Here is a 27,114-nt window from a genome sequence, read left to right as displayed (position 1 = left end):
TTTATTGTCTGTACTTTTGAATGTGTCCCGGGATTGTGCAGTAGTTGGAGGAGCAGCCCAGACCTGTCTTCTCTTGGAGAGCCCTTTTCTCTCACAGGGAGACAGGATGCTCACCTGGGACTGATTCTCCTCTTCCAGCGTGGGTGCAGCCGTGTATGGCCTTGTGGCCTTGCTCCATGGTGAAGGACGTGAGCTGTCTTGTGGACACTTCTCTGGGTCTCTTACCTCTACTTTTTATGGATGCAGCCTTCTTCCTTGCAGAAAGCAGATGGGAGAATGCGATAAAGGGCCTGGTTTGCCTTTGCTTAGATGTACACAGGACCACAGAGCAGTTCTTAAGGGCTTTCTTGCTGCAGTGTCTTTGCCCTGAATGCAGGAGGCAAGTTGCCTAGAGGAGAGAAAGTCCTCTGGAGGGTGGTCTCTCTGAAACCTGACTTCACGTGCTCTGCATCTCTTCCCGCGAGAGCCCTCCCTCTCCCTCTCCAGCGCAGATGGGCCCTGAACTGTAATGCTCATGTTAAACACCTGACTTGCACTACGTGAATTCTCCGTGTTGTGTCTGATGTGAAACAGCCTTAGCAGCGATGTCCGATTCCAGTCCTCAGAGACCATGCAGAAACGTCTGTTCCAGAGAAAATTCTGTTTTCGGGTGGTTTGGAGGGTTTTTTTAATGCTTTAAGCAGGGTTACTCCTTAAAATTATGTCTGTCTTTTGTGAGGGCAGGGTGTGTCTGCTCTTCCAGCTATGCTTCCACACCAACGCCTGCCCCAGTCTGTCCTGTCCTCACGATTAAATGCGAGTATGGGCTACGCTGGAGTTTGCCACCTCTTCCTTGTGCAATCCTGCTGGCTGTGGGGAGGGGACTGTGCCTGTTTGGCAACTGCCACTCCAGAGCATGACCTTCTGTGTGGACTTCTCGTCTTGTCTCAGAGCAGAGGGAAGCAAGCCCCTTGCTGCTAAGTTTGATGCCTGTGTGAAAACAACCCATTGACAAAACCCCCTTCAGACCCCTCCACCGCCTCCCTGTTGCCCCTTTCTACTGGTCCTGTTCTCAGCGTTGTCATCCCCTTTGGTCCTGGCCCAGTTGTCCCTGTTTACCCGGGCAAGTCTTGCTCCTCCATCCCTCTCCTGTTCCCTTTTTCCTCTTCCTGATGCTTCTCTTCGTGTTTGGCCACGCTTAACCTCCCAGCTCCTTTCTGTCCTTGCGGACAAGGTTATTTTTGGTGCCCCTTCCCTTTCCCTCATTGCCAGAACCAGCTCCAGGTGAGGCTGGGTGAGGATGGAGGGAGCCTTAAGCTCTGCCAGGGGAGGTTCAGGCTTGACATCAGGAAAAATTTTTCACGGAAAGGGTCATTGGGCACTGGCAGAGGCTGCCCAGGGAGGGGGTTGAGTCACCTTCCCTGGAAATGTTTAAAAGACGGGTGGATGAGGTGCTGAGGGGCATGGTTTAGTGATTGATAAGAACGGTTGGACTCAATGATCCAGTGGGTCTTTTCCAACCTAGTGATGCTGCTCCTGGAAGGGCACAGCTCCTGGGACAGCATCTGTCCCAGTGCAGCTCAGTCCCGCAGTGCCTGAGGTGGCTTTGCCTCTGTGTGTGTGTCATATTTAGGGGGCTAGGGGCGTCCCCTGGCCCCAGAGGGCTGGTGCAGGGTGTGCAGCGACAGCTGCCACCTTTGCAGATGCTCTGGTCCCACTTTTAGATGCTGTTCCTCTTGCAGCCACCGGTGGAGGGCAGGCTGGGCTCAAAAAACATCGCACCTTGGGTTGGGGGAAGCTCTTCAGGGCCTCCCCTGGGGTCTCGCAGCCCCCTCGGGGGTTAAGAGCCCAAGGAAGGGGTGAAGGACACAGGGAGATTGTCCATGCAGGGGACAGACCAGCCCGTCTGTGGGGAGGAGGAAGTTTCGGGTACAACCGTTCTGGGCATGAGGCCAGCGGCAATCCCAGGCGCTGGCATTCCCTTCCACTTGTGCTCCTGAGCGGAGCCTGTGCCTGGCAGAGGCTTTGGCAGCACCAAGGTGACCTGCTTGTGGTGAGCAGGGACCCAAACCACCCAGCATCACCCAGCGAAGGGGAACAGGGGGAGCTTGGCCTCCCCAAAGCCAGCCCAGCGCGAGGTCGTTGTGTGGAGATGGATGGTTTGAAGCGATCCAGGAGGATACGGGAGTGCTGCTCTCCTTTCCTGGAAGAGGCACTCGTGCTGCCCTGCGTATGAGGCCGCTCTGAAGGAAAGGGGGTGACGGAGCGAGGCTCAGCACCGTGTTCCCTTCTGTCTGAGAGCAGTTAGATTGAAGAAGTTTGGAAGCTTATGGAAGTATGGCTGTTCTTTATTTGCCAGTAAGCCCACCCAAGTGGAGACCAGCTTGTACTGTTGGGTTTTGGAGATGGATGGGGATCACAGGCACAGCCAAGGCCATGCGAGGAACAGGATTTAGCCCTTTCTGGTGCTGATGCAACCAAGGGGCTGGAGCAAAGCAGGGACCCCGAGCCCTGCGCTCTGGCTGGCTCTGAGGGCGAGGAAGGTTGCAGTTGCAGGAAAGAGGAGCAGGATAAGTGCCTCCACAGTGAGAGCTCCTGTTCTGGGGAGATGAGAGGTGCTAAATGACTGGGAAGCAGCTCAGCAAACCACATGGGGGGCTCTGATAGAGGAATCTGCGTAGCTCAGCTGAACAATGGAGCTGAACGGCGCTGTGCCGGGGGGGCTGGGACTGGCACGTACCACGCGTGCATGCTTCCGTGCCAGATTTCCCAGGGAGAGGGGAACCCCATGAAGGTGTGTTTGTAGCTGTGAGTTGTGCTGTAAGGAGCCACCCTGCCTGCTGATGCAGCGTTGCGGGGGTTAAAAGTAGCAGTGCTGGTCTCTGCTGGAGATGTGGTGGCTGCGGACAATCCAGGGACCGTTTTGGTCATCATTTTCCTTACTGAGGAGGGCTGCGCTGCACTTGGCTGTGCTTCCAGACTCCCTGAAAAACCTAGACACCAATTTACAGTTCGTGCTCATCTGGAAAAATGAAGCCTAGGTGCTTCCCTGAAGCTCTCGGCCCAGGAATACAAGTGCAAGCCCAGGATCGGTGCTGGGACAAAACACTTCCAGCAGAGTGGTGCTGGAAAGAAGTAGCCAGTGCTTCATCATAGTCAGATTTTTTTTTTTTAATTTCTACTTTTTAGTGTAACTTTAAGGAAGAAGCTGATGGAATCTGCTTCCTATGAGTCCAGACACCTTGTGAGGTTTCTTTCTCTCCTCTGATCGATAGGCTAGTCTGGCTCAACAGCTGCATAAAGATAAAAGTACTGTAAACAAAGCAGGAGGTATTATTCTTTTTTTAATTAAAATATTTAAAAAGCTGTTTGCACAAGGTTAAGAAAACATTAAAATCCTTTCCTGGGTTACTATTAGCCTATAAATTTAAGCAAAGCCAAAGAGCTTTACAAACCAAATGCACTTTTCACCATGGAGATGACTGCTTCTCCCAGTCCCTGCATCCTGGACAGTGACAATAATATTAAGAAAAACAATGCTGCTGCTTTCTCTCTGCTCCCCCTTTCCAGCCTTAGCCCAGCTCAGCCAGGCCACGCTTGGTGTGCAAAATCGGAGTGTATTTTAGCCTAAATGCTACTGGGGGCTTTTCAGGCTGCTCAGGGCCTTTCTGGGTGAAATGAATTTCTGCTGCTGAGAAAGCCTGTGACAGTCTTTAAGACCAGCATCTCTCCAGCCTCCTCCTGCCACTCCTGGTGTGCTGGAGACTTCCCAACCCATGCCAGCCGCCCGCTCCCCCACATGCTGGCGAGCTAGCTTTGCCTTTAAGCAGCGAGAGGGAAATATTCCGGACTAAAGAGGGGACCAGCCTTTAGAAATGGAAATAGGTGATTCCCCTGAGTGCTTCTAGTAATCAGGAGCAGGGCCAGGGAGGCTTCTCCCCCTCTAGTTTGAAGGGGCTGTGTTGCAGGGGATTCCACCAAAATGCTGGGCTGCGGGGAGCACCTGCATCTTGTCATCCTGCGTGGGGCCGGGAAGGGATGCAGCTTTCCTCCCTCCTTAGAGCAGGAAGGCTTCACTGAGGAAGCAAATGTCGTTAGGGCTTGGTTCTTGGCTTCTGAACAGCATGGGATGGCTGGGCTGTGCAGGCGGGTGACGCTTGAGGAGCAGGGGATGGGTCCGGCTCTGCTCTTTTCAGGCCTGGCCCCTTTCAGGGGCAAATCCCACCTTCCAGAATAACCTGGTGTTTGACCCTCTTTCCTCTCAGTTAATTAAAAATCCTGCCCTTAGGTAGAAATGCTGCCAGGCCAGGCTCTGGGAAAGCTTTGGGCAGTTTGGGTGATGCAACACAGGGAATCACAGGCAAGGGTGACTCTGACTGAGGCTGGGACATCCCTTTGCTCAGGAAGGGGCTCATTGCCCAGATCTCCCCAGATCCCTCATCAAGCGATCCGAGGCTTGTGAAGTGGGATACAACCCCTGCTGTGCCATATCCCGCTCCTTGCTGTGACCCTGCCTTCTTCTATCTCTGTCCTCGAGAGTACTGACTGCATCTCCCCAGGGATGGGGCTTGAATCCTGTGTTCAGTTCTGGGCCCCTCACCACAAGAAGGATGTTGAGGCTCTGGAGCGAGTCCAGAGAAGAGCAACAAAGCTGGTGAGGGGGCTGGAGAACAGGCCTTATGAGGAACGGCTGAGAGAGCTGGGGGTGTTTAGCCTGGAGAAGAGGAGGCTGAGGGGAGACCTCATTGCTCTCTGCAACTACCTGAAAGGAGGTTGTGGAGAGGAGGGAGCTGGGCTCTTCTCCCAAGTGACAGGGGACAGGATGAGAGGGAATGGCCTCAAGCTCCACTAGGGGAAGTTTAGGCTGGACATTAGGAAAAAAACTTTCACTGAAAGGGTCATTGGGCACTGGCAGAGGCTGCCCAGGGAGGGGGTTGAGTCACCTTCCCTGGAGACAGGTGGACGAGGCGCTGAGGGACATGGTTTAGTGTTTGATAGGAATGGTTGGACTCGATGATCCCGATGGGTCTCTTCCAACCTGGTGATTCTATGATTCTATGATCTCTCCAGGGATGGTGCCTCTCCCCAAGGATGCCAGCATCCCCCCGGGGATGGTGGATCTCCCCAAGGATGCTGGATCACCCCAAGGTTGCCAGCATCTCCCCAGCCCAAGCTAGAGCTGGGGACCGATCCTGCCCCGGAGGTGACAGCTCCCATGACCCACCCCGAGCCCTGTGCCCCCCAGTGCTGCACTAGCAGGGCCGAGGAAGCGAGGCCAGCGAGAGCCTCGCTCCTCTCCTCCGTCCATCCAAGTGGCCTCCAGCTTGGCCGCAGGAAGAGGCTAACAGCGGCGGGGCGGCCACCTCCTCGGCTTTGAGGATCACTTTCAGCTATTCTGAAGGTTAAACGCCTGTTTAGAGCTCCCTATTGAAGGTAGAGCCGGGGGTGCGGCATTGTTCCCTGCCCTCCCGCTTTGTCTGGCCGCTTTCAGGGATGCCCTGAATGGGAAGCGCCCCCCTGCCCAGCACCCCGGCAGAAGGGTCCTGGGGGAGAGCCGCTTCCTCCGCCCTAATGACATTCAGGCCTCCATCGGTTCAGCTCCCGCTTTCTTTCTGCTGCAGTTTAACCCGGGCGCAGAGGCCGGGTTCCATCTTACTGATCTCTGCTTGACACCCAATTACCACATGAATGGGAGAGAAAGGCTGCAAAAGGCTTTAACTCCCACTGACCCTCCTTCCCCTCTGCCTGCTTCCCCCTCTCTCCCCTTCCTACCCCCTCGACGGAGTTCAAAACTGAGACTGGGGAAAATCAAACAAAGCCCCAAGCGAGGAAACCCATTGTCACCGCCTCTGCCATGGCTCCCCTTTCGCCGGCTATTGTTCCCCGTGAAGTTTGACTTGCTGCGTGGAAAGATGCGAGCAGCTGTTGGCGCATTCCCCTGATGTTTTATTGAAAAATAATTGAATCGTCAGCTCGGGGCTCTCTGATAAAATGTTTCCTCGCAGCGCTGGGCCCTGCCGTATTTCTAAACTGCGTTTCGCTGTAAAACACGATGGCGACCTAAACTGCCTCCTCCAGAATCAACCTTTGGCAGAGGGATGGAGGCACGTCCCTTCCGCGCTTGAGGGGAGAGAAAATGCACGAGAAGGGCTGGGAAAAAACGGGGAAAGCCAGGACTGAGACAAAAGAAATCAAACCGTCTTTACTGCGAGGCTCAATTTCCAACCTGGTCTTTTGTTTGGCGCCGATGACTTTGCGGGAGGGGAAACGCGGGTGCAGCCAGAGCACCCTGTGCGGCTGCCGTTTGCCCCATGGAACTGGGTGAGCTCCCTGGATCCCTGGTGACGCCTGCTCTCACCCAGCACTGGGACCAAGGGAGGGATCTGCCATGGAAAACTGGGCATGAAAAAAGCAGTTTAGCTTAAGCGCAGGACAACGGCACAGCCCTGGGTTTAACCAGGAAGGCAGCATGCACAGTGAACAGAGCGCAGGTACCCATTAAGGAGCCTCGTCTTCATCTGGTTTTGCTTTCTGTACCCGTTGATCAAATCCCAGTGATGTCCGTGGCCTTTTGGAAACAATGATGGCAGCATCACCTTGCCTATGAGATGCCGTGCTCGCTTTCTCTGTCCCCAAGCATCTGCTGGACAATTTGTGATGCTCTGATCCCAGCACCCAGCACGGCGACAGGACTCATTCCTCCCCCCAGCACTCGCTGCCCATAAAAACATCCCCACATCCCATGTGCTGCCTGGCCATATTTCTAGGGCAATTGTGAACAGTAACCAGCTTGGAATGAGCCACACAGTTGTTTATGATTACCCTTCTCTCTGATTTCTTTCTGCTTTTCCAGGGAACCACTGACACTAAATCTGTGATATTTTGTTGTATTTCTGTAGTCGAGAATTGCAGTTCTTTTAGGAGCCAGCTCTCCTATTATTTGGCCTCATAAATGGTTTCTGGAAGCGAGAAGAGTAGCTCATATAAAACCATAACTGCAAGCACTGATCTGGAGTCTGAATCACCCGCTCCTGTAGACAGCGTGCTCCCCTCACTTCTGAGGGGTACAGAGGTCAGGTTTTTGTACAAGGCCTCTTTCCTCAGCCAGTTTCCCATACAATCACTTCAACATCCTGGGCTGTATCTCTGAGGCTACCCAAAAGCCTCAAGATTTAGAGATATTTAAAACCCAGCTGGAATTTTTGGATGAAGACCACGGTCAACAGCTTCACGTCTCTGCCTTCACGTAACCCCAGCAGCGCCGGCAGCTCTCATCTGCGCTGGGGACTGGCCTTTCCTGGGGCCCAGCCTGGAGAATGATCTCCTTGGAGAACAAAAGGCCGTTACAAACACCACCACCTTCTGCTCTCGGGGTTAGCACACCCTGACCCCCGTTTGCATAAACGAAGAGCAATCTGTCTGGGTAAATTTATGCCCCTTACATATAAAGCACCACGTATATGCATTTATATGGCCTCTCTATGTGCATGCGTGCATGTATACATGTATTTTTTTAAACCCAAACCCTCTGCTGAGCGGAGGGAGGGTTAAGGGGCTGCGGTTTTTTCACCAGTGCTGCCCAGCGCGGCTCTGGGTTGCGGGGGGGAGAAAAGCCCAGCTGTCACCAGCACGGCTTCATCCTGCCCGCGTACACGCTTCTCCCTCTGGGGACAGGAGCAGAAAGCAAGCAGGCGACAGATGTGAGCCGTGTTGTTTAACGTGGCGCTGGAAGGTGCCTGGAGCTGCCAGGATGCGCTTGCTGGGAGAGGCTGCTGGAGCCAAAGGGGCCATGGAACTGCTGCCTTCTTGGACACGCAGCAGCGCATCGTCTATGGCGACTTTTTATAAGGGCCTGTAGTGACAGGACGAGGGGAAAGGGTTTAAATGGGAAGGAGAAAGATTCAGAGTAGACAGTAGGGAGAAATTCTTCACAGTGAGGGTGTTCAAGGCCCAGGTTGCCCAGAGCAGTGGGGGCTGCCCCATCCCTGGAGGTGTCCAAGCCAGGCTGGATGGGGCTTGGAGCCCCTGATCCAGTGGGAGGTGTCCCTGCCCGCGGCGGGGGTGGGACTGGATGGGTTTTGAGGTCCCTTCCAACCCAAACCGTTCCAGTCTCCCCAGCTCGGCCATTCCTGCTTCCTCACTCAAAACTAACAGCAGGTTGGCTTCGCTGCCGGGAAACGATGCGCAGCTGAAGCGCTCCCAACACGTGCAAACGGGCTCCGGGCGCGGCGAGGTGCGAGGTTAACTCAGGCATTGCTGCGTTAAGGCAGCTGGGAGCAATCGGGGCTCCCCCCCGGCCCTGAGAGAGAGAGAGAGAGAGCGCTCCCCAGACCCCGCCGCCTCCTCCATCGCCTCTTCCCCCCCCCCGTTGCCAGGCAACGCGTCGCGGCCGGAAGCGAGCGCGGCACTTCCGGCGCGGCCCGCGCGCGCGCCTTCCCTTCCCGGCCGCCCGGCGCCAAGATGGCGGCGCCCGTGTCGCTGCAGGTGGAGTTCGGGTGAGCGCGGGCGGCGGGGCCCGGGGGCCGCGGCCGGAACCGGGACCGCGACCGCGACCCGCGCGGAGAGGGGGGGCGGCGGCGGCCGCGGTCCTGAGGCGCTCGAGCGAGGCCCGGCGGTTCGGCGGGGCCGGGGTCGCGGCCGCCCCGGGGAGGCGCGCCGGGGTCAGGCTCCACCGTTCTGGGCCGAGCTCCATGGGGCCGGGGCCAGGCTCCACAGGGCCGAGCCGAGCTCCACGGGGCCGGGGCCAGGCTCCACAGGGCCGACCCGAGCTCCACGGGGGCTCCTTCCCGCCGCGCCGCGGCCCTGCCGCCATCCCTGCCCTTCTCCGCTCTCCCTACGCGAGCGCCCGGCCCTTGCTCTTCTCTAACCTCGTCTTTCAGTATTAAAATCATTTACAAAACCCTGCCGCTCGCTTCCCGGCTGTTCTCTCGGTGTCTCCGTCTCCCGGTGTGTGTCCGTGCGCTTTGGGGGGCGAGGAGCGGCCGGGTTGGCTTTGGCTGGCAGCTTTTGCTTTTTTGCTCTGGCGCTGGGAAGTCCCGAAGCGTTTGCACTGTAAGTCTGTGCGCGTTCGTGGAAATAGTTGTGTTTTCTTAAAGCCTCCTTGTACCAGAAGCTAAAAGGCTGCTATTTATTAGCTTTTTCCCACCCTTTCACAAACACAGAAATGTCATAACCCTTTAAATACCCTTCTCCTTAAGAATCCTTTCCTCAGTCTTTCCCACTTCCAGCTGCAGTAACTCTCCTAATTTTCCCAGAAGAGTGAGATGCATTTTTGCTTCCCTTGGAAATGCATAAATGAGCTCTCTATGTACAAATCGCAGCTGAGTTTCCCACAGCTCGCGCATTACAGAAGGACCTTATCTTGCAATCTACATTTCCCGCTGTAACAAAGCGTGACCTTGTTTTCATTACATAAAAAAATGTTTTTCATATAATTGCTGTGACTTGTTCTCCCACATGAATCTCTGCTCATGTTAATAATCGCTGCTTCAATTTTCAGATAACTATTTGTTGTGAGCCGGTGGAAGAACACCAACAGAGTGCTCTTTAGGAGAGCTGATGCATATAAGTAATGCTGCTGAGGGCATAACAAGGGTTCTGTTGTGCTCTGCCATTGCGGAGCCAAGAAAACCTCGTGTGGCACTTTTAGATATTGAATTTAAAGGAACTCGGTAACATCTGGGTGTATCTTTGTTGATATTGAGGTGGGGGTTATTTATTTTAAATACTTCTCCCTCTTGTGTTGGTTTCCAAGGGCCGTGAGGCAACAATAAGTTTCCGGAAAGTAACTTCATAAGAAAATTTTCCTAAAGTAATCCGCTTTCAAGTTGAAAGAACGTTTAGGCACAGTTATGTGCCTTTTGAAAACACCTCAGTCATTTTTCTGCCTCAGTTGAGTGTCAAGCGAGTTGAGTTTTTTAGGATTTTCCTAGCTGTTAGAACTTTGGCCACCCTGTTCAGTCTGGAGTCAAGATCTGCTTCTGTGTCCCCCGTCTTAAGTAGCGTTTGTGTTTGTGATACGTGTCTGTACTCACTTGGTGAAGCTTTATAATGTAGGATTGAGTTTGGCTTGTGGCCGCACAGCATCAGGAAAACTGATTGACATGTGTAGAGTTCAAGCTTTTCACTGTTGTTTTTCCAGAAAAGGGATGGAGGTGAGGAGTTTGGTGGGGCTTGTAAGCTGCAGCTACAAAGGTGAATTATTTTTTTAAGAGCCTGAGAAGATTCAGCACCTGGACCCAATTTAAATCCCATTTTTTCCATTCTAAGGACTAACCCCTGTATTGGCCAGCCTCTCTGTTTTGCTTATGCTTAATCTCATGTTCACGGGGGCTGTCACTGAGTTACTTAGGGCTTGTTCTCTAGCTATTCTGAGTATCTGAAGAGGGGTGTTCTTAGGGTTCTTCAGTGGACAAAGACTGTCTGTTTATTTGTTTATTTTATATTAACCTTGCTCTGCTTGCTTCTCCCAGGCAAGTCCTTCCTGAGAGGGAATGCTTGGTAGTAAGTAGATCAATAAAGGTTTGCCAGGACTTGAGGACCGCTGGGTCTGCAGCTGATTTGCTGTGTAACCTCGTGTGAGTCATTTCCTCTCTGTGTTTACGAGTGAGAATGAGGGGAATATTTATTCCAGAAAGAACCTACGAATTTTCATGTTTTGCAAACTGTCTTGAAAATTTTGGCTGAAAAGGAGCTGGGGACGAGCGGTGTCGGGTGTATCCTGGTGGCAGTCGTAGTGTTTGAGTTGAAGCAGTGCCGAGAGCTGGAGGGAGAGGGAAGGCGAGAGGCCGTGTGAGCGTGTTGGGACAGGAGCCATCTCTCTGTTCTGTTGGGATGATGCCTGGCACCGTGGGGTTCTGGCCCGCAGCGGAGCGTCCTGTGTGCATTGGCGATGGGAGATGGCAACTTCCCCTGTGAGCTTGTGGTTTGGGAGGGGAAACAAAGACAAAGAGAATCCTGTGCTAAATATTGCCTGTGTCATTTGTTTTCTCTGTTGTGGCATCTATGTAAATCGCCTCTTTTGTACTGTCTTCCTTCTGACAACCCAGCAAAATCTCAGTGGTTCATTGTTTCTGTTTCAGGGGTGGTGCAGAGCTCTTGTTCGATGGTGTCAAAAAGCATCAGGTGACTTTGCCTTCTCAACCGGAGCCTTGTGAGTATCAGAACCTGTTGAATAACCTGAAAGGATGACAACAAATGACGCAAAGCTGGTTTGTACAGCAATTTCATTGGTTGGCAACAAGAATCAATGTGTTCTAAAAGTCCTTTCAGACATGCCGTGGATCAGACAGCTCAGTGACGGTTAGTCCCGAGAGTAAATACCGAGCAGAAACAGTCTGAGTATCTTTCCTGTCCTCCAAGCACTTGTCAATCCAGTCTTTCCATAAGACTTTTGCCTCCCTTCTCCTGGATAGACAACAGCCTCCAAATGTTTCCATGAAGTCTACATTTGTCTTGCCTGATACTTGAAGCCACCAATAACCTCTTCTCTCCCTTTTCCTTCTTGCCTGTTCTGAGATTTCCAGGAGGAGCACGTATATGTGTGTGCGTATAGATGAAGCGTGTGGATACGTGGGTGTGTGCATAGCAGCGCAACTTGCACGTTTTTTATCTCCTTATTTGAATTTCAAGTATATGTAATCATTTTATATTAACTACGCAGCTGAAAATGGCAAAGCTAATATGGGAAGGTAGCGCTGGACATCCTGCCTGTAGCCTTCCTTACAGTAAAAACCAGGATCCTGTTAAGCTAAGGGCTTGCATATCCCAGTGCTGACCAGTTGCAATCTCTGGTTTGTGATTTGGGATATCAATGCTGAGAAGTGCTGTCCTAACTCTCTTCTTTCTCTGTGTGTGTGTTTGTACTTAACATAAGTTGACTACAGGTATATTTTGAATTCTTCCAGCCGGGTAGCCGTGCTTTATGCTGTTTGCGAGTGGGATTATAAACCAAAATTATACAAAGCATTGGGGAATGTTAACAACTCGTGTCTTATGAATGGCTAATGCCATAACCTGCATATTGTGAACATTCAGCCTGAAATGTTCTTGCTGTACCTGGAAGTAAGAGATTGGTAGAAGCGCTTTTGATGCTTGGATATAAGTTTGTGTAATTGAAATATAATAGGAGCACTGGAATAGTGTGTTAGCTTGTGGTTAAGGACAGGGCCTAGGGATCCAGAAGCATGACCTGATGCTGATTTGCTTTGTGAGCTCAGTCGTGTTGCTGAACTTTCCCCTGTTGCTAGTGAAGTAGCAGTGACACTTTCATGTATCACAAGAGAGTTCAGCATTAAATTCCAGCGCTGTTAAAGCACTCAAGATCCCTAAATGGAAGGTAGTAAAGAAATGCCAAAACGCTCATTTAGTTGGTTTATAAACTTGGGGGCTAGAGTGTAATTTTCTTCAGCGTTCCGTAGATTTAAAATACCCACTGATATCCACTGCATTAGTAGTGCTCGAACCATGATCGGGTGTTCAAGAAGAAGGGATTATTACATGGGATGTTTATTTGTGCCAGAGGAAGCTGGGGAGCGCTAACATAAAAGAATGATTCTCCTAGCCTGATGGTTGTCAGCGGTGCAGTTGCATGTGGCCTAATCCATTCTCACTGGAGCTGCTGGGAACACTTCTATAGACTTTGCTGGGAGCTGGAGTTATCCTAAAGGATGAATCTTTCCTTGAAGATCTGGCTCAGTCTCAGAGTTCAAACTCACGGTCTCTGGTGATTCATTCCAGATTCAGCTAACACATGAGCTCCCTGCTTTTCAGGCTGCCTTGGTTTTAAGCTGCCACTGTAGTGAGAGTGGCATAAGGGACAGCGAGCCAATGTGCCAGCTGCTTTTCTTCCTGCTGTTCCCAGATGTGTTGAGTTACAAGGAGGGTTCAGGTTTTGGGCTGGTTGTGGATTGCAGTGGCTGAGGAGCAGAAATTGAATTATGAGGCATTTACTCCCAGCACAGGGATGGTGCAGGCAGCCGTGGAGTCAATGTAAGGGATCACTGGAGACACCCCTCGTAATATTTCCAGATGAGAATGACATTGTAGTGGAGAGGAATCAGTAAAATCCTATCCTAAACGTGAGTAAGAAGTTAGATGAAGTCTTGCAATTTCATATTGTTCCCAATGCCATGTATTTTCTTCATTCACATTTAAGAAAGTCCAATTCACCTGTCTTGGGGTAAGTAATGATATTTGCAGTGTGTTCCCCGCTGCCGTCGTGCAGCCAGAATTACAACGATCAGAGAAATTAAAGAGCTCAGTTCTACTTGGTGCATCCTGTTGCTTACCTTACGCCGTGTGTCCATCACTTAATGCTCCGAGGAACCATCTGTAGTTTGAACAGTGCTCCGAGATCTATGCTTCTAACCCCATTTTAAGTGATTTCCTTAGCTGTCAAGCTTATTTTTGGCCGTTTTGGCCTCTCTTACCCATTCTTCCTTTCTTTCTAGGTTATTTTTGTCTTTGTCCTCTTTTCTGTGGAGCAGCTGCACCTCTCTGGGACATTGGGTCCAGCTATATTTTAATTGTTTAGGCATTTTTATATATATCCTGGAGGTGAGGGGAGGTGGAAAATTATGTAAGGAAATACCTACAGGTATTTATGAGAATAAAACAAGCTCTGCTCTTTAGCTGACAAGGGCAGTACTCTCTGAATGATAATAATATTTGAACAAATCGTTACATGGTCATTTCCTTTTTCCCAGTAAGAGGCACTGGATGGAAGGAAGGGGGGTCCAGAGCCGGTTAACTTTGTCAAGAAGGTTTGATTCTCTCTCCTTTTGCTAAGCCTGGAGATGGGCTTCCAAAGGGATTAGGAAAGGTAGGAGGAAGGAAGCTGCAAATGGGACAAGAGCGAGCCACGACAGGTACAGTTGTGTGGCAGGACCTATTTTTATTATCCAAGGGGCTTTTTGTACCCTAACATCAGTAAAAGAGCAGTTCTTTATTTCCAAAGCAGAGCTGCCTTAGCCTGTGTGTTGAAGTTGCTGCCAACCAGGGACTTAGAAGGTGTGATGTAGCGTACGGGCAGGCAGGTTTACATGAACCACACTTCGTGCAGGACTGTGCGATCTTTTAGAGCTGTTGCAGAAAGGAGACCTCAAGTTAAACACGAAACTTGACCCAAATTAGCGTCTACCCTGATGATCTCATTGATAATGCTGTTAGAGGATCTAAAGGCATTAGTGCCCTGTTGGCTTCTTCTGCACAAAAACAGTGTGTGGGAGAAAGCAGCTGGGGGAATAACGATATTTGTCACACGGAGAGAGATTAAATTGGCAGGGAAATCAACTTTATTTTCAAGCATCTAAGAGGCTGTTAGAGACAATGGAGCATAAAAGAGAGAAACCCTAAATTAAAAACTGAAAATGTATTTGGCAGCCTCCTCCTGAAACAAGCCACAGTAATTTAACCAAGTGCTTCAGTAATCAAATAGATCATTGTATGACTGCTCTGCAAGCGATGCCGGAGCTCCTTCCTCCATCTCACTGGGACTCACAGTGGTGGATTTGTCTATGGCCATGCGGATTGCATGGAGGCTGCTGGAAGGGTAGGAAGGCACTGGTGGTGTTTAACCCTTGTAGTCGTTTGGGCTTTGGCTCAGCAGCATCGCGCTGATGAAGAGGGTTTACAAAACCCCTCTGCCGTGCTTGCTACTGGATGTTTTATCCAGAGGTTGGGGCTGTTTTGTAAAATCTCTGGCAGTTGTGCTGCAGGCTGCTTCAGCTGCAGGTCCAGGCCTTTGAATTCCAACTTCTCCTGTGTTTTCAGTGGTAGGACTTGCCGTTTTGGAGCAGCAGTGACCAGTTTCAGCAGAGATCACTTGGACCTTCAGGGATAATCAAGAATTCGCAGTGTGTTTTGGCACTTATAAGTCTGGAAGGATAATTTTTTAATCAGTGTGTTTTGGTAATTGTTTGTGGTTTCCCTTTACCAAAACCCCAAGGAAAAAGCTTGTTGCCAATCAGATTTTTTTTTAAGAGGGAAAACTCAAATAATCTGCCAAGTGCTGCTTATGTTAAATCCCCGTAGAGAGGAGCGTGGTCTGCTCCTCAAGAGCTTTGCTTTCCAGGGGCCTTGTTCTGCACAACATGGAGGAGTGCTAGGGAGCTGGGAGTGTTCATCTCGAAGAGCCTGAGGATCTCAAGAGATCAGACCTGTGTTACAGGCAGAGTGGCTTAAAAAATACGGCCTGGCCTGTGTTCAGAGTTGACTGGGGTGCTACGCCAAAAGTGTGTGTGAAATCCAGAGTGATGTTGGCATCAGCTGCCTGTAAATGCCCAGAGCTACCGCTAGATAGTACGTTGACCGCTAGATAGTGCATCAAGTTAGTGATGTTCTGGAATGCTTTTATTGCTCTGTTTATTAGTCCTAACATTTTAAAACTTGCTCCAAAGAAGGAATAAAAATATAGTTGGTGATTCAGAGACTTAATAGAAGAGTGACATAAACCCCACGGCTCTGTGGAGCTTCCTGCAGTCAAATCTTTTTGACCGCAGTGATGGTACTCGGAGCTCTGCAGGACTCTGGGCTTGTTCCCCTGCGTGTTCATCTCCCTGAGGCAGGTGATCCTGTGTTGGATGATGTGGAAAAGGGCGCTCAGTGGGACCTCAGACTGGACCAGCTCAGCCCTGAAGCCCAGAAGTTGGTGTGAGTAGCCGTGTTGGCGGCCCCGGTGTGGTTCTGCAGGCACGCGGCCGTGATCGAGCGTTCCCTGGCACACAGCGTCGGGTCGCTGTCCCAGCAAGACCGGGCACCGCTTCTGCGCAAGGAACGACTCCTTCAGAGGGAACAGAGAAACCAATGTCTGCACTTGCGCTCTCCTAGGAGGCCACAGATCAGCTCATCCCAACACATTGTGGAAGGAGCTTCCCAGGCACCCAGAAACCCTCTCTTGTGTGTGACCAAATCCCTAGGATAACAAAGCCTGGCTGTTCCACCCTTGGTCCAAGCCGCTGTATCGCAGTGTGGACACCTAGCAGCATAACCTCTCGGTGCCAGCCCCCCCCTCTGCTGCTCCCTCTTTTCTCTCGGTGGGATTTGCTGTGCTGACAGCGCTGTTCAGAGGGCGGCAGCGGAGCAGGGCTGGGAGGAGGATCCGGGCCCTTTAAACCGCTTAGCATGCGGTTCACACGGCTCCGGGCCAGCTGTTCCTTTCTCCTCCTGCCCTCACTCGCAGGAGTTGTTTGCTGAGCTCAGAGCTCCTGTGCAAAATTGCTTTTCAAAAGAGCCACTTTCTGCTTAATTAAACAATGAGCCGCCGTCCCTCTGCACATCTGTAAAGCTCCCTCTGCAGCCCCTTTATCCCACAAACTGCTCCATTCTTACCTCCATTCATTTGTAAATCTTACCCCCCCTCTCCTCCACCCTGATCATCTCACTGGCCCTTTCTTTTCCCCTTTCAAGTAAGACTGAGGGGCTTGGAGTATCTGTGGGGGTGGCTGGGTTGGGTAGGCAGGAATCGGTTTAATGGTGCTTGCCGTATATGAAAGTCTAATAATAGCCAAGGAGATGTGAGCCTGAAAGTGAGAGGCGAGGACTGAACTCTGCACGATTTGTGTGTGTAGAGGAATAAAATCCCAGCAGTTACCAAGCCGAACGTAGACACTGACTCATCCAGCAGCCAGAGGGGACACCAGCCCCGAGCCAGGCTGGGAGGGGGGCAAGGAGTTGACTTCAAGGCACTTTCTGATCCAGCTGGCAGTGCCAGGGAGAGCCCAGCCCAGGGGATTCCCTCGAGGCTGGCTGTGCCAGGCTGCCAGGGAATCCCTCTGCGCTCTGCCACCTTCCTGTGTGGACTGGGGTCTCCCCTCAGCTCCCTGCAGTCTCTCGTAAGAGTGATGAGATTTTCCTTTCTAGCCCTCCCTGTGTGTGCCCGCACGCGGAATCCAGAAGCTGAGAAAATAGGAGAGAGGGGAAATTTTAGTTTGATGGGGTTTGGCTAAGCGTTACGCCTGTGGTTAGTAATGCGTTTCTCTGAATTGTCTCCCCGAGCAGCTTAAAAAAATTTAACCAGCAGCGTTCAAGGTTAAGCAGGAGAAATGAATGGAAAAGTGATGAGGTGGGATATCTCCTTCATCACTGGGAAGGACAGATTATAGCCAGGGTGACGCAATATTGTCTAGCATAGATTGATAGGGAGGGATGAAGAAATGGGAGTTTGGTGCATTAGCAGAAGATTCCTGACTGCAAAAACTATTAGACCATGGCACATTCTCCTTGGGGTTTGGTAGCATTGGTTTACATTGCTCGAGCATCTTAAAATCAGAGCGTTCAAGGCTGGAGATGGTCTTTTGTGGAGAATAAAATCACAGGACCTGTTAAGGAGATGTTATTTTTCATGTTTGCGATTCCCAGTCTGGCACTTAGCTGCCGGTGCAATAGCTTTGGGGCTCCCTTGGTTCCTTCCTTTGAATGAGAGGCAAGACCCTGGGCCAGCAGTAGCGATGTGTGATCCTAATTAAAAGAGGCAGTTTGGTGCGCTGGCATTTATTTGGGAGCCTGAAGTGACAATAGCGCTGGGCGTTACGGGATTAGATGCTCTGACTTTGGAAATGAGTAGGGATTAGGTTTACCCTGAGGATCAGCTTGGAGCTGCTGTTTTTTTTGTCACAGGAGCTGATGGTTCTGGAGGCTTGCTGCTGGCCTGGGAGTGAGATTGGAGATCCCTTGAACTTGTGTCCTTCTACCAGGGCATGGAAGATCTTGAGCAGCTCCTCTTCAGTTCATGAGTGTTGTGATTAAAGTCTCAGGGTTGAGAATTGCTGGGTGATGGCTGGGATCTGGGTCTTTACTGCTAGCAGGAGGGCTATGAGAGACCCCTGTGATCCTTTCTCCTTGTGGGAATGCAAGGAAATGGAGAAGAGCATTGCTTCTCCAGCTCAGAAGTGAGAAAAACATGTCAGAACACAATTAAAAATTACAGAAGCTAAGACCTTGATGTTCGTTTGTAGCAGACAAGAACAGATGAGGGCAACGACTGGGATTCTCTTATGTCTGGCTGTAGTTACTCCCTATTTTTTTCCCTAGTACTTAAATCACTGCCCACTCCAGCGCATGGCAGGATCAGCTTTGTGCTCGCCAGAGAAAATGGATGTTGTTCTTGCTGCAAAATTTTGCCTTGCTGCTCATTCTGTGTAGTACCAGCCCCGTTTGCCTGTGCCTCCATTTACAGCAGCTGTTCCAGGTCTTCTTCTGCGGTTTATGGCACATCATCATCTGCTTCAACAAATGATTTGCATATCGAACCGGTGGCTGGATTCGAAGGATCCCTTAGGTCAGGGTTTGTAACAAGCTCTGTTAGAGAGTGGATTCCTGGAGGGCCCTTGGATTCATAAGGAGAGGGAAGTTGCCCACCTGGAGGGGTGGCAGGTAGCAGGAGCTGGTCTGTTTTAAAAGCAAGCTGCTTAAGCGGGGAAAGGGGGATACAAATTGTCTTTCCATACATTTCCATGCAGGCAGGGGGAATAATGGCAGAGGAGCGGCAGGGAAGGGGCTTTGTCATGGTTACAGGCCGGTGGCTGAGAATGTGGGTGGAGCAGCGCTCGTCCAGAGTTAGTGACCTCAGCAAATTGGAGCTCAGCCATGGTCAGTATGATAAATGATCTTATTCTGGGTCAAAGAAATGGTACCCCACAGGGAGGTATCCGCAAGGTGGCTCGAGAAAGCGCTGTGCTCCTGCAGCACTGACCCCTTAGTGACCAGAGCTGCATATATCTTATTTATTACGGACCAGAAGGGAATTTTCCATGGCTCAGCCTTTAGGGGGTTCCCCAGTTTCCCCGCAGTAAGCTCCCACTTCTCAACCAAGGCGCGAATATGGGTGTAATTACACCCTCCAGGTGCCCTTTGAGGCGCTGGCTGCTTCGTGCAGGTTGTATGTGGATTTTAAGGCAGGGGATGCAAAGGTGTTCGGGCGTTTCATGTGTGTGAATGTGCCAGCGGCCTGTGCTGCTCCCTGGGAGCCCGGAGCCGCGGGTCTGTGTCAGCTGGTATTACGGTCGCACAAAATCCTTCTGTGCTTCTGCACATTTATCAGTTCAGTGCGAGATCCTCCTAGTGCAACACCCAGCTTGGCGTTTCTTATTTGAGCCACCTGCTTTCTCTCTGCACACAGCGAGTGTCCTCTTTGCTGAGCTATCACTGATGAGTCTGTCAGGCCCAGGAGGTTTTATTGAGCTGGGAAAGATGTATGGATTTCAGCTCCGGTTTTGAGGGTGCAAATGAACCTAGGCTCTTGTTCCAGGCAGTGCTAAAATGGAGTCTCAGATGCATTTCTCTTGCAGAGGAAGCTCAGCAAATTCTTCATCAAGGAACTGTTGGGGTAGTGCAGAAGATCAGACCTTGGAGGATACGCCAGAGGACTGAGCAGACTGTGCAGCTCTGTCTGCTACAACTAGGAGTGTTTATGATGCAGCTGGGCTGAAAATGAGCCGCCGCTGTTGGGTTTTTGTATGCACACTCGCTGCAGTTTTTGCATCCTGTCCGCTTGCGTGACAAGCCAATGACTTTGTGTCACTGTGCGCACACACTTGGTTTTCCTGAGCTGTGTCTTTCGCTGGGTGATTTGTTTTATGCATGTATTGTGGATTTGAGCTCCCATCTGTGCACTTGAACTAGCAGTTCTCTCAAACATTTGTTGGTTTTGCTTTTTTTAATTAACTTTAGATTATTTTTCCTGAGAATTTGGAGAGGTTTGATGTACTGTTAGCACAGGCAACAGAAGCTGTCTCTGTGTACAAATGAGACAGGGATTTCCTACCATGTGCTTCAGTCCCTCCTTTGCAGTTTGAGAATATTTCAGCTTCTTTGGCTGCTTCGCTCCAGTTTCTCTGCGGATGCTGCCAACGCTGAGGACAGTTAACGATAATTAGAGTGGATTTTTTGGTGTGGATATTTGTTTGCTGCGACTGAAATGGTGTAGGCTTTCGAAAGGTTTTCATTGAGATAAAAATATGTCATTACTGGGATGAGCTGGGCTTGAGTTGGTGATGTAGGAATGAAACGTCGTATCGTCTCAGCTCTTGCCTGGACCTCACTCTTTGGCCAAAATGCACGGTTGCTTTTGCAGCCAAATGGCAGCAGGCGTAGTAAAGCCGTGCTCCTGCAAAGAACCAGTGCCTCTCTTCTGTGAGGGGGCCAGCTTGGGAACCAACACGAGTGTAAAATTGCTGCAGCGCAGGAACGGTTTAACTTGTCGGTGGCTCTGGTGCCTGACCAGGTTGGGGTTTCTTTCCCTCCTTCTGTCATTCACAGAGGACCTGCTGTCTGCATAGCAAATCCTCAGCCCAGGGAGCTGGAAACCTGTTAGACCCACAACATAATATCACAAAGAAAATGTCTTAGGAACGCTACATATGTCAACCGTAAGAGATAAACAGTTGTGCTATAATTTACCTCTTATTCTTTCCATCATGGTAACATACAGAGTCCTGAGCTGTTGATGAAGACTGCGATTCGAGGGGCTGAGCTGCAAGATGGCTCCTACCCAGACCACTTGCAGTGGAAGTAATCTTGTTCCTTTTCAATCCCTTCCTTGTGGGAGATGGTTTTGGTGTGGCTCTGGTGATTTTTCATCCTTTATAATTGATTTGTTTTAGTAATACTGGTGTACAGAACGTAGAGACATGAAGGTAGGGGAAAGAATTCATTGCTAAGAAAGCAGCTGAAAGTATTACATGTTAAGGTTGGCTGTGGAGAAGGGGTCTTCATTTTCGTTGATGTCTGGATTGGGGAAACTCCAGGCTTGCACGGGGGTATTGAGTATTTTCGTACTGTCTAAATTCTTCTGTATGTGTGTACGTGACTTCTAGGGAGGAGTAAATGAATGAAGGCTCAGGTGGGGCTGAAAATAACATTTATTATGGAGGGAGTCGGGGTGACGGAGTCTACCAGCACAGCCTGGAATAAATCAGTCCTCTGGCCCCTTCGTCCAGACTGCTTCTAGGTAGCTGTCTTTTATCCAGCTGGTGCAGCGTGTTTCTGTCTAAATGATCTCTCCTGAAAGGTCCCAGAGGAAAGGGCTGCTTATTCCACACGAGGAGAATGGTATCTGGCACAGCTCATTGTTGTGGGCCCTGCCACAAGTGCATAAATATGAAACAGCTCGCGGGCGTTGCTGCGGTGGGGCTGCTGTCCCCTTCGCCCCCCCGCCCCCCCTTCTCCTGAAGCCTCCTCTCAGTCTTTCTTCCTCTCCAGCTTTCATTTCTTGGTGATGGAGAGCAGGAGCCGTTTGGGTGTGAGATCCTGAGGGCTTTGCTCTGCAGCAGCATTTTTCAAGGGAAGGTGAATATAGTTACTCTCGTTAACTCTTGCGCACGTTGCTAGGAAAGCAGCAGAAAGCTGTGTGGTTTGTGCTCTTTACTACATGTCGCTACCAGGGAGCCGTGGGTCACCCCCAGGCAGGTGGTCCAGGTGATTTTAAGACACAAACCAGCTCCTCCTGCCCTGATGAGTGATGCTGCTCGGAGCCAGCAGTATCTATCATGCTCTGGGCAGCCCTGCGGTGGGACCCCTCTGCCGGGGTGCAGGCTCTCATCCAGCGGCACCAACGCCCTGGGAGACCCGGGGGGAACAGAGGGAATCTCAGAGCATCCCCCTCCCCCTTTCGCGGGGAAGAGAGGCCCCCATCTGCTGCAGATGGACATGTCCCCATCGCCTAGTTGATGCGCACCTGCCTACACCAGGGCTGTTCATCCTTGGTGTGACAGAAGCCGTGGGGGTAATGTTATGCAGAAGAACCCCAGCTCTGCTCTGAGTAGCATCCACGATCCCATAAAATCCTGGGGTAAGGCCAGGAACCCAGTCAAGCCACTACAGGCGCATTTATTTTAGCTGACCATGAAGCAATCACCTGGGGAATCATACGCAGAGCTTGATTATAGCTCAGAGAGGCTCATGTGGAAGGGTTCCCCCTGACTACGGTGAGGTTACCACATGTGAGACAGACGTGGAAACCCATCCTGTCATCCCTGCTCGTCCTGCAAGCAGGGCTCCAGCGCTCACTGGTAGATTTGTGCCTTCAAAAAGCTTCCTCACGCCTTGAAAACAAACAAAACTCTTTTGGGGCTTTCAAAGGGCTGTTTAAAGGAGCCCCAGGAGAATAACTGATTGTGGATTCAGAATGATGAAGTGGTTTGTGGAACAGTGAAATATAGAGGCAAATGCAGGAGAACTCCACGTTGCAATTTGTCAGCTTCTCTAAACCCTGTAACGGATTATTCCCCCCCTCTGTTGCTTCTCACCTCTCCAATAGGAAATTAACTGATGCTATCACTAAAGAAATTGTTTTTGCCTCACAAAGTAAAATTGATACTATAAAAACCCGCCAGCAGTGTCTCCTCCTCCTTTTACATGAAGACAAATCCTTCCTGTCACCTACTGAAATGGAAAGATAAAGGCTGAGCTTTAATAAAGAAGCTATAAGCGCGAAGTGTAGAGGGAGGGGAGCGGGCATGGCACAGGGAAGATGCCACAACGGGAGGTGAGATGCAAGTGTCCAAAATACCGTGGCTGGTGCCTGCGTGTGTGTCTAGTGTGTGGTTGTGTACACGTTTGTGCCCCAGAACTTGTGTCTCCGAGGGTTTGTGCAGATTTTCATGCCAGCAGTGTCTGCTTTTAGTCCTTTCAGGTACTTAGGCTTGCTCATTTGGACTTTTAAAATCTAATTAAACACACAGAGAGTTAAACATCGATTTGTTAAGTGATAACGGAACACACAGGACGTGGGAGGTGTTAAAGAAATCTGAGCATCGGAAGTCTCCTGTTGGATTGGCACCGCAGCACGAGCCGCTTTTATTCTTTGTGGCTTGCTTTTTCTGCAGGAAACCTCTTGCCAAACCCTGAGCCTCCTTGAGGCTGGGCTGCCTGTTAGGTGCTGGGAAGGGACAACCCTGCTGAGAGGTTCCTGTGAGGGGAGGTTTGCAGCTCTCCCCATCCATCCTGCATGTTCCTCATCTACTCTCGTGCGGATAAACAATTACTTTGTTCTGGCATCAGCTCGGAGCCGTCAGCGAGTTTGTAAACTGCTGTCCTTTCTCCTTTCAGGGGACATCAGAAACCTGCTAAAGTGGATCAAACAGAATCTGTTGAAAGAGCGACCAGAATTATTTATGCAAGGGGAGTCTGTGTAAGTACAGCAAGTGGGGGTCCTCCTCGTGTTTCTCTGTTGATCCCTGCGGTCTGGGATGTGTTCTTCCTGTTACAAGAAGCAAGTTAATGACCGTGAAAATATGGGATTTGCTAAAATGGCAGTGGGGGGATGTCCCACACTACACCTCACCCTGTTCCATGGGGAGCGTGTCTGTCTTCTTGCAACCCTCACCGCAAAACTTAAAAACTTAAACCTTGATATGAAGCAGGGCCACCATATACTTCCTCTCCATTGTCACCTGGAGTGGTGTACCCCAGGCATCCTCAATTCTAGGAGTTTTAGCAGGTCTACCTGTTCCCTGCTGACATCACTGGGACCGAAGCAGTCACTCAGAGAAATGCCAACAAATATTTCTTCTGGGAAATGTATTTTTATTGTCAAAACGGGGCCAGCCTCGTGGAGGGAGGGAAAAAAAGCCAGGAGAAATGGAGCAGAGTGAGCTGTGCGAGCCATCCCTGGCTGCGGGGTGGCGCGGGGGGTGTTTAACATTCGTCACGGATCTTTGTGAGCTGAAGCGTGTGCCAGGTCCCCTGGTAACAGGAGAGACAATTGCAGGACACTGAAGATCAAAGAGGGGGAATCCCTTTGCCTGTAATCAGGGGTTCAGAGTGGATCCCGGGTGTTCACTGCCTTTGGTAGGGGCACCGGCATAGCTTTCCCTACCTTCTGTGCTCGACTGTAGTGCGTGGGTTTTAATTACCTGGCTTTTCTACATTATACGGAAATGTAGTCATCTCGGAGCATCCTCAGGAATGGTGCATTTTAATTCAAATGAGCTCTGGGATTGCTCCTGCCTCCCCTTTATTTGATCTGGAAAGGGCACAGACTGTACCTGTTTCCACCTCCATGCTAGGATTCCTTTTTCTCTTTGGCTTTATAGGCAGTCAGCTTGTGATCTGTGCTGTAGCGTCCCTTGTTCTTAACTATTTGTGAAGCTTTTTAGCAGCCCTGTGTCCTAATTATTTCTTTATTCTGCAGGAGGCCAGGAATTTTGGTGCTCATCAACGACGCAGACTGGGAACTAATGGTCTGTACTCCTTCGGTTTGACTTTCGTTGTTGGAAATATTGCTTTGTCTGTTCTGTGGTTCCTCTCAGAGAAGCTATTTCTGATTCTTGTCCCAAGCGAAGCGTCTCGTATTTGAGGGGGAAGGGGCAGGCTGGGATCTCTCTCCCTCTATTGCAGTATGGCTGTTCCAAAGCCTGGAGCCTCTCTAACCTGCTGAGTCTCGTCAGCCAGCCGGTGTCTGAAGAGAGATCACCCGCGTTCCCTGGCCTCTGGCAAGGGGCTTCTCCCCTCCGGCTGCCAGCGGGTCTCGCTGACGCGTGGGGTGACGGCTTAGTGGGTACCGAGCAGCTTTGCAGACCCTTTCTCTGGAGCGAGGTGGGGCCGTGGCTGGAGCAGGCAGCCCTGGGGAGATTCCTACCCAAACAGGCAACTGGTAAATCTGTTCCCTCTCCTCCCACTGTTGTGCGTAGACAACAAACAGCCCCTGACTATTTTCCTGCCTCGGGCAACCGCCTGCTCTGTCAAACCCTGCTCCAGACAGCGCTGTGGGGTAGCGAACGTCAGCTCCTTGTCTGATCTCTCACCTTTGCTTCCGTTAGGATGAAAACATCAGTCTGGCCCCTTCTGCTCTCCCTGATACTCACCATCTTTTTATGAGCAGTTTTCTCTTTGCAGTTTGTATTTGGAAATGACATTTAAAACAGTTTTTCATTTTTTCTCTTGGCCTGCAGGGTGAGCTGGATTATAAACTCCAGGACCAGGATAATGTGCTTTTCATCTCGACATTGCACGGCGGGTGAACTCCTGGAAAAACAAGAGGATGTAAATCCAAACCCCTGGGCCAAAAAACCCAAACAAAAACCTAACCCCCTCAACCTCTCTTGAACTGCCTGTGCCCGGTCTCTGCATCTTCCCACCGCGTTCATTTGTTACTAGACATCCAAATAAAGCCCCGCCAGCACGCAGCCTGCTGTCCACCACAACAACATCCATCTTTTCGTCCTCATTTCACCTCTCCTGACTGCACTTCCAGGTACCCTAATGAGCAGAAAGCACCTGCAGCACGTGGGACTCTGTTCTCCCGTGATGGGAGAAAGCGGAGTGCTGCTTCTGGAGGCGGGTGGGGTGTCTTTGCAGGCAGTGAGGTGTTCAGGGGGCTCGTGGCTGCTTTGGGGCATGACTGGGGCGCTTCAGCCTTGGTGCTGGGCACTGGGATTCTCTTAACACAACCCATAGTGTGGTGCAGTCCGTGCACCAGCCTTGGGGACGGTCAGGGAAGGGCGAGACATGAATTACAGGGAAACAAAAGGTTTTCTAGTTTTTCTCTGAGGTGGCAGACGTTACAGCTTCAGAGCTGGCTGTAATGACTTTCCACCTGTCACGATATTTATTTATGGGAAGCAGGAGAGAATTAGGCTTTGAGTTTTTGTTTTGCTGATGCCTTACGCCTTTTCTACCTGAGCTGAGGCAGGACAAAGTTCTAGCTCACAAGCAAGGTCAATTTATAAGCATTTAGGTGGAGGGGAAGCAAACTCATGCCTACCCTGAGATAACACAGAGCGATAAGGGCAGCAAATTATCTTTCTGCCACCGTGATGGACAGAATTGATCAGCCTGTGTCGCGTTCTGTGCAGGTCGGGAGCGGTGAGGAGCTGCATTGCTGCAGCCTGGCTGGGGAAGGGTAGGGCTGGAGATGCACGGTTAAAGCGAGGAAACCAGGAAAAAAAGTCTGGTGTTTAACCCTTTCCATCAGAGGGAGGGGAGGCTTCTTACTGCACACCCCGAGGAAGTCCTGTGAGCGCAGCGGAAGTGGGTGTGCACGGTTCTGCTAGGGCATGGATGCTGTTTGCTTTCCAGAAGTTTCCTCGGACAGATGGACTGGCCTGCCTGCCAGCCAGGAGGCCACGGTGAGAGCAGAGGGAAGGGATCACAGAGGATAGCGTTGGCGCCAACAGGTCTGAAACTCCGCGAGCTTCTAGGAGCATCTGGCCAGGATTGTCTTTCCTGCGCAAAGCCCTGCCCTGCTTGGCTGTGTTTCGGCACGGCTCCGGCAGCGTGCGGTGGTCCCCGGCGGCAGCGCTTCTGCCTGAGCAGCGGCTCTTCTGGGGCAGAGGGCTTCCCGGTTCCATAAGCGCATCTCAGAGCTGATGGTGCACCACGTACGGCTCTTCCTGTCCTCGGTCTCTGGGAGCTGCTGAGGAGGAGCTGGGAGGCAGCGAGCAGCGCAGTGCACCAGCTCCTGCTCAGGCAGCCTGGCCTGACACCCCGTGTGCTCCGCGCTAGGAGCCTTTCCCGTCCTGCGCCTGACAGAGGAATTACTCTGTCTGACGCGGAGGGAGTGCCAAAGAGTAATTCCCGTCTCGCTTCTCCGGTGACTCCTCTCTCACGCTTACCCCACCACAACCCGCGTAACTAAAAGCTCCCACGGACTCTGCTGCTCTGAGAAACCCTGACTTCCAGCCCGCTGCTGGGAACGAACCGACATTCAGCCTTTTCCAAATCCAGATGCGGCGGCTCAAGTCCAGCCTGTGCCGTTTGTAAATGACACAGACGGCCTAAAGGCTCTTCTCCATCCTTAGTTCACGGCTGGTAGCTTTGCAGGCTGGGGGAGCGGAGCGGGGATTCCAGGTATCGGTAGGAGCCGGCTGAAAAACAACGAACCCGTGTGGCTTGCGGCTTGAAACGGGCTGAAACCCAAGTGGGAGAAGGCAGGTTCTGCCTCGGCGCTGCTGCCTGCTCTGCCTCTACCCTGCGATTTTGCCTTAGGCTGGTTTTCTCTGTTCTTATCCCCCCTGGCTGTTTGCTCACGATAGGATGAGTTCCTTCCCTGGGAGGTGTTATTCCCTTGCTAGCGCAGGTAGACCCAGGCGGCTTTGCTCCTGCTGTAGTAAAAGCTGCCAATCATTGCGGAAAAAAGCTAGAAATGGGAAGGTGAGGGAAGCCAGGGGAGGGGAGAAGACGGGTGCAGCAAAATCC

At 51.2% G+C, this 27,114-nt stretch overlaps 1 protein-coding gene across 2 annotated transcripts; it reads left to right on the top strand.

Annotated features, from left to right (window-relative positions):
• The first annotated feature begins 8,359 nt into the window (after window positions 1–8,359).
• URM1 (ubiquitin related modifier 1) lies at window positions 8,360–25,124 on the top strand. Of its 2 annotated transcripts, XM_069872952.1 has the most exons (5): window positions 8,360–8,474; window positions 11,061–11,131; window positions 23,026–23,107; window positions 24,110–24,158; window positions 24,870–25,124. In XM_069872952.1, exons 1-5 carry the CDS (start codon window positions 8,440–8,442, stop codon window positions 24,936–24,938), a joined length of 306 nt encoding a protein of 101 aa, XP_069729053.1. In that variant the 5' UTR covers window positions 8,360–8,439; the 3' UTR covers window positions 24,939–25,124. The 2 variants fall into 2 exon arrangements, with proteins under 2 accessions (XP_069729053.1, XP_069729054.1); XM_069872953.1 differs by lacking the exons at window positions 24,110–24,158; window positions 24,870–25,124 and having other exon boundaries at window positions 23,026–23,111.
• The last annotated feature ends 1,990 nt before the right edge of the window (window positions 25,125–27,114 follow it).

The sequence above is a fragment of the Phaenicophaeus curvirostris genome, chromosome 20 (assembly GCF_032191515.1).
Source record: "Phaenicophaeus curvirostris isolate KB17595 chromosome 20, BPBGC_Pcur_1.0, whole genome shotgun sequence".
NCBI lineage: Eukaryota > Metazoa > Chordata > Aves > Cuculiformes > Cuculidae > Phaenicophaeus > Phaenicophaeus curvirostris.
Note: the sequence above shows the minus strand (reverse complement) of the source record. Positions and strands in the feature narration are given on the sequence as shown.